This window comes from Molothrus ater, chromosome 15 (genome assembly GCF_012460135.2).
Source record: "Molothrus ater isolate BHLD 08-10-18 breed brown headed cowbird chromosome 15, BPBGC_Mater_1.1, whole genome shotgun sequence".
Lineage (NCBI taxonomy): Eukaryota > Metazoa > Chordata > Aves > Passeriformes > Icteridae > Molothrus > Molothrus ater.
Window position 1 is genome coordinate 11,383,110 of NC_050492.2, and position 15,636 is coordinate 11,398,745.

The 15,636-nt window shown below is 42.9% G+C and overlaps 1 protein-coding gene across 4 annotated transcripts; it reads left to right on the forward strand.

Moving 5' to 3' along the window:
* Positions 1-292: 292 nt before the first annotated feature.
* RUFY1 (RUN and FYVE domain containing 1) lies at positions 293-15,347 on the forward strand. Of its 4 annotated transcripts, none has more exons than XM_036391759.2 (18): positions 293-566; positions 5,229-5,402; positions 5,709-5,826; positions 6,473-6,574; positions 6,893-7,016; positions 7,421-7,479; positions 8,203-8,268; positions 8,891-8,960; positions 9,412-9,513; positions 9,953-10,069; positions 10,394-10,561; positions 11,289-11,386; positions 11,829-11,948; positions 12,732-12,861; positions 13,271-13,365; positions 13,805-13,853; positions 14,025-14,102; positions 14,615-15,347. In XM_036391759.2, exons 1-18 carry the CDS (start codon positions 299-301, stop codon positions 14,756-14,758), a joined length of 2,082 nt encoding a protein of 693 aa, XP_036247652.1. In that variant the 5' UTR covers positions 293-298; the 3' UTR covers positions 14,759-15,347. The 4 variants fall into 4 exon arrangements, with proteins under 4 accessions (XP_036247652.1, XP_036247654.1, XP_054372382.1 ...); XM_036391761.2 differs by lacking the exon at positions 293-566 and adding an exon at positions 606-624; XM_054516407.1 differs by lacking the exon at positions 293-566 and adding an exon at positions 4,412-4,504.
* The last annotated feature ends 289 nt before the right edge of the window (positions 15,348-15,636 follow it).

Sequence of the window (15,636 nt, forward strand, 5' to 3'; positions counted from 1 at the left end):
TTCCTCATCTTCCACGCCCTTTAACTCTGAACACCAAGCGAAGTGTTCTGTCCTGGCCAGGCCTGTCTTACAGCCCTGCCTCTGTGCGCAGGTGCTTCACGCTGCCCGCGGGACGTGCCCTGGTTCCCGGGATCTACCCCGGGCCCCGGGACGTGCCCTGGTTCCCGGGATCTGCCCTGATTCCTGGGATCTGCCTCGGTTCCCGGTCCCTGCCCGGTCCCCCGGTCCCAGCCCCAGCCCCAGGCCCTCACCCGGGGCGGGGGCGGCTCCCGAGCCGCGGTCATGTGACCCGTCCAAGATGGCTGCCGGGGAGCGCCGCGCCGCGCCCGCCGCGGGAAAGGAGGAAGACTTTGAGATTATTGACAAAAAACAGCTCCCTGACGCGGCCGAGCTGAGGAACGAGGAGAAGGCGAAACCGGAGGAAGGGCGGTGGTCTGCTCCGATCTTGTCTCTGGCCAGGAAAGCCTCGGAAAACTTGGCGCTGGGCTATGGCAGCGCCCTGAAGTCCGCATCCCTGGTGGGATTGGTGTCCAAGCCCGGCAGCAGTGACAGCCCGGCAAAGACAAGTACGGCTCCGCTTCTTTAGTAAACTCGCTTTTGTGGTGCGCAAATGAGTTCGCTCCCGTAAGTGCTGCTGGGTCGTGTCAGTGGTGCATGGGTGTTACTTTGAATTTCTCTTTTTTTTTTTTAAGATGCTGCAGTTTTGTATTGAAGTAAAATTAAACAAGTGACAGAGATCTAGAATTTAAGAAATGCATTATAACCAGAAGAAGCCTAAACTCTTATATTTGAAGAAATTTGCTTTTGTTTTATTTGCTGCCTTTTGTCCTTCTCTTTAAAGCTCCAGCAGCCTGGCTGCGCTGAGGGATCTCTCAAAATTCCACATTCTCCCTCCAGTGCTGTTGGTTCCGGGAAGGAAACTCTGTACCTTTCATGTCAGAGACTAGCCCAGCACACTAAGTTACAGATTTGTTATAAGTTACTTTTTAACTACACTAAAACTGCCTTCAGTTTAACCTCAGATTGCTTTGTTCAACATTGGCATTTGTAGATCTAGCAGCCCTACAGATTTGTGGACAGATATCTTAGAACTGAATTAAAATGGCTTTAGTTGAATCATATGGAAAATAAATCTCAGCAATATTTATAATGTGGGAGGAAAAAACCCAAACCCATTCAAATGCAGCAGAAACTGGGCCTGGAGCCTTGTACTCCAGTCTCAGACTGGTGCTTAATTGTTCTGGAGCACTGGAGCTCAGTTTTGCTCTGTTTGGTGCTGACCTTTTTGTTTTTAATGGTACTGAGTACTCAAGGGAAGTTCCATGCAGATGAGTTGTGACAGCATGGGGCAATGTTACTGCTGATGGACTTCTTCATTTTTTTGTGACAGTTCCTCAATGTTGCATAGTCAGAGTTGAAGCTTAATTGTCCTGAAAAAATAGACTCTTTTCTTTTCCTGCATCTCAAAGTCTTACACCAAACTTGCTACAGGTTTGTTTCCCAAGTGCCCATCTTGCACACTTGAGATATAACCTGACAGAGTGTAGAATATCCCAGGTTCTTTGTTTGCTTTTGGAATAATGCTGTGGATAGATGTAATTGAAAACAACACACAGCATTTGGCAAGGGGCAGGGAATAAAATATTCTTCTACCTGAAATGAAGCTCCCACATTTAATGGAACTTTTACCATAACTTTTACCATAACCTTTCCACTTCTTCCTTGTAAAGGAAGGGAACACACCACAACCTTCCCACGTTGTTCAAAGGATTTGGATAATATGTTGATAAGTTTTATGGAAAATTGTGTGTGAAAAATCAGTTCATAGCTTGTATATGAAATGTGAACAGATGCTAAGGCACCTGTTCTGCCTGTTCAAGATTACTTACCTTTGACCAAGCACTTAAATATTAAAGCAGGTATGTTTAAGAAATAAGCCAAGGCCTGCAAGACCACTTGTGGAAAACTTGGAGCTTGTTGCCTGCTGTTGTGTTTTTCCAGAGATTTTATAACCTCTATCTGCTACTTCAGATCTGTTGATCACATGTTCTAAACACATAAACCCCATTCTAAAGCCAGTGTCTGCCACTGTGTCCTGCCTTGCAGAGAGGCCAGAAGCTTCAAATCTAAAGAAAATGAATCAAGAAAGTCTTGCAGTCCCAAAGACCAAGGCATGGAGAACTGTGAGCTTTCCTTTGTGCTTCAGTGTTTTCTGACTTCAAAGTATGCTCAATAATTACAGTAAACAAGGCATGTGGCTTCAAAAAGATGTTGAAACAAATCTCTTGAGTTGAATAAGATACAAAACTGTGTGACTGCATTCTTAAAGATTGCAGCATCACATCTCTGATCTTTTGCACTGGGTAACCTGGTTCCTAATCTTTAAAGCTTGGCTTTGGTAGTGTGTCTAATACCTGTTTATTTTGCATGTACCAACCTGCACAGTTTTGCAAAAGATGTACTTGACTGTGTAAATTTGCAACAGTCTAAAAAAATATTGTTTGAGTAATTATTTAACTTAATGCAAACTGATATTAAGACATTTCTCAGTTTAAAATTGTTTTCGTAAAGAGCTTTTCATTCATGGTATTTTATTTTTTTAAGTCTTGTGGGTAATATGTGTACCTTGAGCAAGGTAGAGCAAAGTATTCCTGGTAAGTAAAAATTCAAATTCAAAAAATTATCAAAATGGTTAACATTGCTTTGGAACAACCCAAAGTTTCTGGTTTTCTGTTTGTGCAGCTTTTTTTCTGTTCCTGATGTGTAACCTCACAATACTGAGATCAAAATTCTAAATATTATGGTGCTTTTAATCCTCAGCCTCATGTCAATACGTTATATAGAGTTTTGAGGCTACAGGCAATATACAGTGTACTCCTTCTATATATATGTGAATCTATAATATAATGTACACTGATTATATACTATTGTATATACTGTATATAGTATATATACAATGAACTATAGAGTAGCATGCAGAGATGACAGCATTTTGTGTGTATTGTGGTTATTAAGGTCAGTTAGATTTAGAATGACTCTGTTTTCTCTCTTGTGACACAAGGAGGAGTTTTGCTCATTTTTAACCCTAAATTAACATTGTATGCACAAAAAGGAAAACACTGGAGAGACTTTTGCACGATCTTAAAAACATTGTTAACCATCTTGGGTGTGACTGACACAGGGCTGGGGCTTCTGCCACTGCTTTTTCTGCAGAGTGTGGCCATGTGTGACCCGCAGGTGACAGCAAGACAGTCCTGCTGAACAGCAGTGGCTTAAAACGTGATTTTGGTGGCCACTGGGCTGTGGTTGGCAGCTCCTGTCAGAGCCTGTAGGTGCCTTAAGAAGCAAGGGAGCTGGTCCTGGTCCCACTCCCCCTGTTGTCCCAAAACAGGTTCTTTCACTTGGTCTGCAAGAGGCCAATCCATGCATGGAGTGGAGGGATTTGATTTATTTATGGTTTTGCACAGAAAGGGCACTGGGTGGCAAATCCACAAAGCCAGCACGACTACCAAAACTTTTCAGTATTTTAGGCATTAGGCATTGACGTTCATTGGTTACAAATTCCCTAGTTCTCTTATTAATTACCATTCTATCTTCTGTTGGTCATTGATATCCTCACTTCCCATGCTCATTAGTCTGCATGTTCAGGCTATCTGTTCTTCTGGGTCAGTGAGTTTCTTGGGTCAGTGGTCACAATCTGCCCCTGCCAGAATTACCTTCTACCCAGTCAGAGCTGATTGAGCACAGTTGCTGCCTTGGCTTTATGAGCTTCTTCCTTATCTTGGGGGTTCTGCCTAAGGTCATAAAATCATAGAATATTCTGGGTTGGAAAGGACCCACTAGGATCATTGAGTCCAACTCCTAGCCCTGTACAGGAGCATCCCCGAGAGTCATACCATGAGTCTGACAGTGTTGTGCAAACGCTCCTTGAGCTCTGTCAGGCTTGGTGCTGTTACCACTGCCATGAGGAGCCCATTCCAGAGCCCATCCACCCTCTGGGTGAGGAACCTTTTCCTGATCTCAACATAAACCTCCCTGACTCAGCCTCAGGCCGACCTTGCAGCACATAAATTCTGCATCCTTTGAATCCACTCTCAGTGCTATATCCTTTTATCAACCTCCCCTAGGCCTCAGGTCACTGAAGCATGTCCAGCCCTAAACCTTAACAAGGCAACTCTACCTACCAGTGATTCGCCTTTGTAACACCTGGGCGTCACTTACACCTTGCTCGTTAGCTGATGTTCCACGGCTTAGATCACCCTTATTGTTGCTTAGGCTTGAAGTCTTACAAAGATCGAGAAACATTCCTTCTTTCAGGAAATCTGTACATAATTCCACATTTTGCAGCACGCCCCGGCCGGGCCGAGCCCGCCCCGCGCCCCTCACACGGCTCTAAGATGGCGGCCGGCCCGCCCCCGGCCCCGCCGCGCGCGCCGTAGCCGTGGTAACGCGGCGGGCCGGGCTCCCTCAGCCCCGGGGCCCCCGGCCCGGCCCCGCCGCTCAGGTACGAACCCCGCGGGCCGGGGCTGGGGCCGTGTCCCCACCACCAGGGGCTGGGCGCGGCGCTGAGGGGGGGTTAACCCAGCTCGCCCCCGCCGCAGGATGGAGGCCCAGCTGGGGCACGGCGGCGAGGGGTCTTTAAAAGCTGCGCAGCGTCTCCGTACAGATTGTCCCCAGGTACTCGGCTCCGGGGAGGCCACACCGCGAGTGCTGTGGTCAGTTCGGGGCCCCTCAGTTCAGGAAGGGCACTGAGGGGCTGCAGCGGGCCCAGAGAAGGGCAGCAGGGCTGGGGAAGGTTCTGGAGCACAGCTCCTCTGAGGAGCGGCTGAGGGAATGTTTAGTCTGGAGAAAAGGAGAATCAGGGTGATAACCTTATCATTCTACAATCCCTGACAGGAGGCTGTAGCCAGGTGGGGGTCGGGCTCTTCTCCCAGACAACCAGTGATAAGATTACAGCATATAATCTTACACTGCACCAGGCGAGGTTTAGGTTGGACATTAGGAAATATTTCTTCAGAGAAAGGTGAGATTATACATTGGAAGGGGCAGCCCAGGGAGGTGGTGGAGTCACTGTCCCCGGAGCTGTTTAAAGAAAAACTGGATCTGGTACTCAGTGCCCTGGCCTAGTTTCATCATGCATTGGACTCGATGATCTCAGAGGTCTTCTCCAGCCTGTTTGATTCTGGGACTGTAAAGCAGCTTTCCTTTCCCCACCCATGTGCCCCCAGGTACACGGTGTCACACCATGGAGGAGCGTGCCAACCTCATGAACATGATGAAGCTCAGCATCAAAATCCTCATGCAGTCAGCCCTGAGCCTGGGCCGGACCCTGGACTCTGACTTCCCACCACTGCAGCAGTTCTTCGTGGTGCTGGAGCACTGCCTCAAGCACGGGCTCAAAGGTGGGCATTGGCTGCCAGGCTGAGGAGAGACAGGTCAAGGAATCTGTCATGTCTCCAGCTTGACTTCTGAATGACATTATTAGTTCTGTAAACATTATGCTAATCAGTAATGCAGATATAACTATGTGGTTACCCTTGTACATCCTGTATTTTGTGCCTCCTAAACTGTCAGAGTATTTTTAATGCCCCCTTTCCGCAGACATGTTATAAACTGATAAGACAAAGTAACAAGTAAATTTTGTCTAAAATTTTGGAGTTGGAAGCCTGTCATTTTTCCTCACAAATCTCTCTGTATGCTCCCTTTAGTGAAGAAGAGTTTTATTGGACAGAACAAATCATTTTTTGGTCCTTTGGAACTAGTGGAAAAACTTTGTCCCGAAGCATCAGATATAGCAACCAGTGTTAAAAATCTGCCAGAGTTGAAGTAAGTTAATTGTTGGGGATGATGCATTTTGCTCATACTGCTGGGAAAAGGAATCTTTCTTGTAGTCTCTTGGCTTCCTTAACAAGCTCTTGTTCCCAAAGGAAAAAAATAGGGTGTGTAGGAGGCATTGACTTCTCCAAGAGATAAGGAGGATATCTCAAAATATTCAGAGTTTCTGACTCAAACAACGATGTCAGATTGAAAACAGCATTTGGAAACTTCTATAACCTTGTTAAAAATAACTAAAGTATTCACAGGAATTTTTTCCTCTTCTTTCCCCCCTTTTCATGATTTTATATCCTTTTGTGCGTGTGCTGATAGTATTTGGTTTGAGTAATTCAGGATGATTGAGATAGATTTGATTTTTTTAATACTAGGATGTATTAATGGTTGGATTATGGTGGTAGTTGACAATATGTATGGGTTTTCAAATTAAGAAGACTTTACAATATACTTTCCCTGAAGAAAGGAATATACTTAAATGTTCTTTGTTCTGGAGACAACAGTTCATTTCCCCAGAGATTTGTTGTTGTTTTTTAGTAAATAATGTCCTTCCTCTCACTTTGTAAACTGAGAATTTTGAATTGCACAAATCTAGTTAATAAAACACCTTGGTTTTACCAAAACATGTGTTTTTTCATTTTAGGACTGCTGTGGGCAGAGGGAGGGCTTGGCTTTATCTAGCACTCATGCAAAAGAAACTGGCAGATTATCTCAAAGTACTCCTGGACCATAAGCATCTCTTAAGGTAACAGCACAGACGTGTATTCCTGAATATTCCTGAAACATTGATATCCCCTGTAGCTCCAGGGAGAGACATTAATTGACCAGTTAAAGCTTGTTCTTGCAGCCTGCAGAAGAACAAGTGGTTAATTCTTTTTGCAGTGAATCTACAGAGGAATTTGCAGAGTATTTTCTGAGAGAGTTCTAAATCTTCTGCCTTATTCAATAAATGAGAACTCTGCTGAGTTTTGCAAAGGCTGCATTACTGTTTATATGATTTCAGTGATGGAAGTGCCATTATAACTGTTTGATGTGCAGTGATGCCTTGTACTGTTTGTTCCAGTGAATTTTATGAACCTGATGCATTGATGATGGAGGAGGAAGGAGCAGTTATTGTGGGTCTGCTGGTTGGACTGAATGTTATTGATGCAAACCTCTGCTTGAAAGGAGAAGACTTGGATTCCCAGGTGAAGATTAAAGCTTAAATAGGATCAGTTGGTATAGGATTCTAGTAGAATTAAGTACATCTATAAATACTTGACTGAGATGGGTCCAGATTTCTTTCCAACATGGCCTCTGTTGAAGCTTGTTGTGTTTCCCTCAGTGAATTAAAAGAAAGTACACAAGTAGCAGTTTATGGAAACACTGTCAAAACTAATAACTGCAAGGAAACTGTTCACACATAATATGGTTACTTTGATGCTTTTATGACAAATGCTAGCTTGTATGTTTGCATCAGCCAGGAAGAATATAGGTATTATTTGTCTCTCTAAACTTCAGATTTTTATCATTTTCCAAATATACAGTAATGCCTGCTTCTACACATAATTGCACTGTGAAGGTGTGTTAATATCTTAAATCTATTTTTCAGGTTGGAGTGATTGATTTTTCCTTGTACCTTAAGGAAACACAGGACAGTGATGGCAAACAGTATGTATGGTGAATTAATAATCCTAAATCATTACAGTTTTTGTAGAACAAACCTGTCAGACAGTCTGTGGGAGGATGGGAGTGCTGGAGATTTCAAACTATTAATCATCCAAAATGGAGAACCCAAACCAGATTTTTTTACCTAAACAAAAGTAGTATCTTTCAGAGACTGAATTTGTGGTAGTTTTAACAACAATTTGGAGAGTTTGAGTCTTGAGCTGGGGCCAAATTCAAAGTACACAAAATATTAGATTGTGGTTTTATTTGGTTTTAGAAGAGATGATTTGCCAAGTCGCCCATTGCCAACTCACTGCTTTGTTTCTAAGCACAGTTTCAGAAACCCTCTCAACTAAGCAGCTGTCTTTGAGGGAGAGATCAGTTATGGAGGAAAAAATGTAATTTTAAGTGAAATATTAGATTTGAGACTGCAGTTAGCAACACAGATCAGGTCTTCTAAGGTCATCTAAGACCTGTAGCAAATGAAGGGATCTTCATATTTTATGTGCTTCTGTCAGTTCAGAGCACTTCACTGGAGCTGCTGAGAAGCAGCCAAGCAGCTGCTTCACCTCCCTGGTGTTTCTGATCCAGCTCAGACACAAGTATTTTTATAAAGAAAGGATTTTAGCTCTGTTTGCAGGTATATGCTGAAAGCCCTAGTACAGAATAGCACTTTAAAATGAATGAGTTTCTTCTCAATCAATACATTCTCACTTTTACAACTAGAGATGGAGGGATTACAGCTGTCCTTGACCAGAAGCATTATGTGGAAGAACTGAACCGACATCTAAGGTGGGATTTTCATCTGTTTTCATATACAGCACTTGTCCTGTTTAGCTTTTCCAGCATGACTTTGAATGTCTCTGCTGCCAGTCTTGTAGATTTTTGTTTGATATTGAAATTTTCTGATTATTTCCCAAAAATCCTAGTTTCATTTTGTAGTCCTACTCTTCTGCAGGTACATGCAATGTGGAAAGCAAGTGTGTGTAATAGTTTACTTTTTTGAGAGTGATTAACAAAACATTTTGAAACTATTTTTTTCAAGAGAAACTATTGCAAGTGCATCTGGAAATTCATTTGTTGGAGGAAGAGTCTCTACTCTTCCCCCATAGGTTGCTCAGTGGGACAAGCAGGCCTCCCTTACCCTCTTGAGCAGGAGAGGTGTTACAACTGTGAAAGTTAAGCCAGAACAGGGCTGCCAGCAGAAGGACATGGTCCTCTTAGTGCTTGAGAGGGACAGTTGTTCTTCCTCTGGGTTTTTCCCCAGCTCACCAAAGTATGGTAAAAATACATCTTTTATGGTAAAAATTACATCTTTTACCAAAGATGGTAAAAATACTGTTGAGGTTAGGAGTAAAAGTTGAACATTGACACTTCATTTATTGTTTTTATGCATCTCTCTTCCTTGCTGCAGTTGCACAGTTGCAGATCTCCAGAACAAAATAGACTGTTTAGAAAAGACCAATTCAAAACTCCAGGAAGAGGTTTGTATCTGGTCTGTTAAATATTTCTCACAGCTCTTTTTCATCAGAGACAAAACTCCCTAAGACTATACCTTGCACCTAAAATATTTGAGTAGATACTGGTGAGCTGGGGGGACTGGACAGACTGGCATGGCTTGGTGTGAGTACTAGTTCATACCACAGATCCAGAGTGGATTTTGGCCCTTTACATTATGGTGCATTTCTTTACTCATTCAATAATTTAAAATAATTGATGAGGGTGTGAAGCAGAAGTTGGTGCACAAATGTTGGTGGGCACATTAATTTTGGCTGACAGTGGGTATGGCTGCAGAAGGGTCAAGCAGCTCCTGGGGAGAGCAGAAGGGAAGTGAGCAGCACAGCTGCTGCAGAGACTGAGCTACTGACTTCAGAATTGCTCCAGATGCTGCAGGATTGCCCAGTGAGTAAATATAGATCTGTTCTCTCCACACAGCTTGCAGCAGCTACTGACCGAATTGGATCCCTCCAGGAAGAGCAGCAGCAGCTAAAACAACAGAATGAATTAATTCGTGAACGGAGTGAAAAAAGTGTAGAGGTGGGACACCTGTTTAGAGATGATGAGGATCCGTAAAATAAGTGATCTCTTGTGGTCAGCTGTAGTGAGTTCTCCCTAGCCCACTGTGCACTGGAATGCTCAGCACAGTTGAGCACGTTGCTATGCAGGTCACTGGGTTTGGGTGTTGTATGCTCAGGCAGTAGATTTTACTGTTCTTTACTACACACCCAAAATACACTTGCAGAAGGAAGAACAAATTCAAAGTATTAGAAGTATTAAAGTAAAAAGTGTAAAGTATTGAAGTATTTTTATCATTGCTGTGTCTTTGAAATTTCAGCTTACTAATGTTTACGAGGTCATTGATTGTAAACCAGTAGGATTTTACTTGAAATAGCACATTGAAATGCTGTGTTACACACAAGAATTAAAGAGATACTTTAAATACTTTGTGATCTTATGTAGCTGATGTTTCTTGTAGGTAACAAAAGAGGATACAAAAGTAGAATTGGATACTTACAAGCAATCTCGCCAGGGCCTTGATGAAATGTACAGTGATGTTTGGAAGCAGTTGAAAGAAGAAAAAAAAATCAGGCTGGTAAGGAAACTTAACTATAGAAAGTGAAGTGAAGGACACAGGATTCAGCCTGTGGTAACATTACAAATACAAGATGACAGCTGTGCACCTTTTGCAGCTGTCCAGAATTCATAGAGCAATTGCAAGCAAGATGCTGGGCATTGGTCATTTACAGTGTCTGTAAGGTACTGGGAATTGGGGCTTTTGGAATGTTGGAAATAAAAAGCATTAAGAAACCACTGGCATTATTATAGCAGAGACACCATTTGTGTATGGGATTGTCTGGGTTTTATCCCTGACCTATGGCTAGGCAGCAGTAACTAGGAAATTCCATCTCTTTGTAAGGAACTAGAGAAAGAGTTGGAGCTACAAATTGGAATGAAAACAGAAATGGAAATTGCCATGAAACTTCTGGAAAAAGATACTCATGAAAAACAAGACACTTTAGTTGCCCTTCGCCAACAGTTAGAAGAAGTGAAGGCCATTAACTTGCAGATGTTTCACAAATCCCAGGTATGTACAGGGGGCTGGGGATGGTTTTGTGGGGTTTCTTTTCTTTGGGTGGATTGTGGTTTAACGTTTTTTTCAGTTGAACTGTATGATAGGCATTTCTACAAGGAAGCCATGGTGTAGCAGTGCTCACACAAAATATACAGAGCTTGTTTCCATTAATGAAACAATAGTTTAACTAACCTCTCCATGCATGAAGCAGGAGTTCAGCAAGCCTTTCTCTCCCACACCTGGTTCCAGAAATCCAGGGAGGATTTCTCTCAATTTTTATGGCCTATTCCTTGATGCCTGTTTCAGGCTTTACCCAGGTCCTTGCCTCCTTCCCAGACACTTGCAAGTCAGCAAAGTCCCAGTGCTGAGGTGTGCCTTTGCTTTTGAAAGCAGTAATTTTGAGGGGTTTTTTTGCTTCCTGGTTCCATGCCCACTGAGTGCAGTTGTTACATTCAAATCATCATTGGTATTCTTATCCTGTCAGTTTAATCTGGTTTTGTTTCTTCAGGCTTTTTCTGAAGAGAACATTTTTGGCTTGTAGCTGATCTCATAGGTCAAAACATAGTTAAGGTGGTTTGGGTTTTTTCTCTGGTTGTAACAAAACAATTGGAGCAATGTCTGCTCTGGAATTATCAGCATTTTGTTTGCACATTCCAGTCAGACACAGGCATGGCCTTTAGCAAGCTGAAAATTCTTTTTCTGGTGGCAGATTTTAAACACTGTTCACTATTCCCTACAGAATGCAGAGTGTTCATTACAAGAGAAAACAGAAGCAATATCCTCTTTTGAAGGAAAAACAAATGAGATGATGTCCTCTATGAAACAAATGGAAAAGAGGTAATAATTGCAAGATCAGAAAGTCAACATTGAAGTCAGTAGAAAGTTTCCAGTATAAACCTTTACAGGATGACCTTCCATATGACCCATAGACATTGGGGCCTGTGTGCCAGCATGAGCTTTTTTACTTTCTCCTCTTCATCCTTCTATGCTTGCTGTTCTCTCTTCCCAGGCAAACATGTCCTTAACTGACCCTCTGGAAAACCATAGCTCTTTCCATAAGCAGGCTATTGAAAAACATGTTAACTTCACTTTAAGAACAGGTGTGACTTTGCTTTTGGGTTTCTTTCAGAAGCAACTGCTTCTGAAAGTTTTTTTTCCTCTACTAGCATTTTCAGTTCAAGCTTTTATAAAGATCCCTGTGGTAACACTAAAAGAAGAGAGTGAGAGGGTGCAGGGAAGGAGTGAATTGAAAACAAATGTCTGTGTTCCTTCCATGCAGGCTGCAGCAGGCAGAGAAGGCCAGGCAGGCAGCAGAGGAACGGTGCAATAAGATGAAGCAGGAGCTGGCTGGGAAGCTCAACTCGTGTCGGCAGCAGATGGCCCAGCTGGACAGCAAATGGTATTTAATCTGAGCAGGTGTTTTCCTTCCCTTTGCTGTTTCTTTAAGAAGTGTTTTCTATTTCTTTTATGCTCAGGTCTAATGATGGGTGGAGTTTGAAATTCTGTTGGCTTCAACATTGACAGACAGGACCCAGGGAAGCACAGCACTTCTGTACAGTGTGCAGTTAGCATCAGGATTTTGACATGTTTTTTCCAGAACATCTAATTTAGAGCACAGAGTAGCAGCAAAAAATCTGTCCATTCCAACTAGCAATGAGCTCTCAATTGCTTTTTTAATAAATCAGGAGATAGGTATGGTCAGGCTTGTAGGCTGAGCATAGAACTGACTGTCATACAAAGGGACTGGGATTTTTGAAGGGACTTATGGGTGTTTTCTTAGGGAATGTTAATCCTCTAAAGATTTCTAAGACCAATTGAAAAATCTTCTTTCACTGTTCAGACTGCAGGATAGAGTGTCTTTTTTAAACACAACAGTTTAAACACAGGTGGTAAAATATTAACTTGTGGGGATGGGTTTCTTCGGGGTCTTTTGGTTGGTTGTTTTTCTTCTAGCCCTTCATTGCTGTTTGTTTTCTGTGACTTGAAAATGTTAACATATGTTAAATGTTAACAGCGTTAACATTTTTGACGTCTGCTGCCTGTTCTTTCCTTTCCCAGAACACCACTCTAGTTTTGCCCTCTTTTGGACAAGATTTCTACTTCTCACACTGTTGCTATCCTTAAGTGCTATAGGATATTCTTCTGCTATAGGGTTTTTTTAGAATGAATTATTTTTAAATAGCTCAACTCTGGAAAAGGAGTTAAAATCCGAAAAGGAACAGAGACAAACTTTGCAAAAAGAACTGCACCAAGAGAAGGATGCTACCACTCTGCTTAAAACAGAATTGCAACAGATGGAAGGACTGAAAAAGGTATGCACAGTTTCAAGCATTCACAACTGAATGTGATTTATTTTTTAAGCATGAACATTCTTTTTAACCTGAAGAGGATTTGCTGCCATGTATGGAGCAGTTTCTGAGGACACAGTTGTGCACCTGTACCTGTCTGTGTGCTCCTATGTTGGCACAGGACTGCCATTTTCTAGCTATGTTGAAGGATGGTCAAAGCCTGAAAATCTTCCTTTTCTTGGTAAATATGGTTAAATGATTCCATTCTGTTTGTGCAGAACCTGTGGGTAGTTCCCCCTTGGAATTTTAAAAATCAAGCCTTAGAAAGAGGGGGGTTTGCAAAGGAGCTGATTCTTGTGAACTGCTTGGGTAGACTGATCGAGGTTTAGGTCAAGCAGTGCACAAAAAATTTGATTTGTGCTCGATTTTATAGGAGCTGAGAAAACTGCAAGATGAGAAGCAGCAGCTGAAGAAGGTCCGTGAGGAGCAGGAGCAAACTCTTCAAGAAATGGGACTTCATCTCAGCCAGTAAGTTCTAGGGAACAGAACTCCTGTAAGTGACCTAAGCTGCAGTATCAGACTAATGCCAAGAATTTTAAACCTCATTTATTTATAAAAATCAATTGATGTGAGAATTTTAGTTGGCAATTACTATGTATGAGAAACTAAAGAGCCATGAAATGAAAGTGAGGATCTTCTCAGAGTGAGCTGTCTGAGAGGAAACATTAAAGGAAATGTTTGGTTCTTATAGTGGAACTGTGCTTTTCCTACATTATTCTGTTTATACTGAAAAAGGGGCAAATCTTGAGTTGACAGAGTTTCCCAGTGATAGTGAGTGGTTCAGATGGGTAACAGGGAGCTGACTGAAGAATTGGGGTTTGGTTTTAGTGGCTCAACAGTGGAATGGCAGGGAAAACCAAACACAACTAAATAAAAAGTCATGCAGGGCATAATTTCTTTTTTCCAGATCGAAGCTGAAGATGGAAGACATTAAAGAAGTAAATAAAGCACTAAAGGTACTCTCTCGTGGATATTTTGACTAAGCATAAGAATTTCATTTAACACCTTCAAATTTCACCGTGGTTATTCTGCTTTAAAAGGTGGATTTTGAAAAATACCAACAATGTTGGTAAAATGCCTCTAAGTCTATTTGTATCTCCAGCATGGTTTTCATACCAATTTTCCAGGGTCATACGTGGCTGAAGGATGATGAAGCAACTCACTGCAAGCAATGTAAAAAGGAATTCTCCATCTCAAGAAGGAAGGTAATGTGGTTCAGCAGATTATTTTTAAATAATCCATGGAAAACAAAAGCGGTGCTGTTGCATACCTTGCTAGGACAGACTGAACCTGTTCGATTCCAAATCTTGTTGGCATGATAAACATATAGGGAATCATTTGGCATTTACCACCCAAAAATAATGCTGCTCCCTGCTTCGGTGCTCTCGGTGGAGAGCTGCTGTGGCTGGCGCTGCTCAGTGCCCGGCAGCCGCGGCCAGGCCAGCGCAGCCCCTCCCTGAGCAGCCCCTCCCTCCGCGGCCAGGCCAGGCCAGGCCCGCTCCGGCTCCTGCTCCGGCTCCGGCTCCTGCTCCTGTTCCTGGCTGTCCCCGAGCCGGGCCCTGTGCTCGGCCCTGCGCAGGGGGAAGTGCTGCTGGGAGGGCTGGGCTTGGTGGGAAGTGGAGGGACTCAGTGGAGTCGGACACAGCTCCCAGGGCCTGACTTCTCTTCCCAATGCTGTTTTTAGGCAGCTGTGCTCATTCTGACTCTTTTTTTGTAGCACCACTGCAGAAACTGCGGGGACATCTTCTGCAACACTTGTTCCAGTAACGAACTCGCGCTGCCATCCTACCCCAAACCCGTCCGTGTCTGTGATAATTGTCACACATTGCTGCTCCAGCAGTGCTCTTCTAACTCCTCCTAAGGCTCTCCCACCCTTGACAGAGCCACTTTAACATTGGAAAGTAGCCATTATTTTTTTAATTCTGAATTGCAGGTGTCTTCTGTGCAGCAGACTGGACTGGCTGGTCTGATAATTTCCACTGTAAGGGCAGTGTAAATTAATTTGTAGGGATCGTGCAAACTAATGCTTCTCCAACTGAAATAATTAAGGAGCTTATATCAACTGTAATTTCCCCAAAAGTTCTATTTGAAACTAAGATTCATTTTTCTGATTTTTATAGATATTTGTATTAAAATTTGTATATGGCATTTCTACATTTATTTGATCCCTGTAGACATCATTGTCTCGCTGTACATGAACTTAATTTCTTTACCTTCACTGTATGTGCTCCATGTGTTCCCCTGGCTCGTGTACAGTTTTGTATTTGCTCTAAGTCAGTCAGAGAGGAAAAGGTCAATTTATGAATTGTCTATAGAAAGCTTTATAAGGAGTGTCAATGAATGTGCCTTCAGTTCACTGCGGAGTCAAAAACTGCACATTATACTTGTTCTGAAGTCGCTGTGACCACAGTGCAGTAGTTACACAATAAAGTCTTTTGCAAAAACTGAAAGCAAGTTTTAATTTTTAACATCTGTCAAGTCACAGATCCTAGAAAAGAATGTTTTTCAGCCATCCATAGCCAGGGTTTAAGCTGAAAGTAGCAGCTTAATTGTGTTTGGGATACCTGACCAACACTGTGGTATTCCCTGGAAGGTGCCAGATGAAGCCACTGCTCTGCAGCTGGCACTGCTTTCACCATTTTCCAGAAAAGCAGTGGCTCCCGTGGCTCACTGTGTCCAGCCCTGGGACAGAGGGGAGCAGCTGCTGCTCCAGCCCCAGGGGACCCTGCTCCCTCTTCT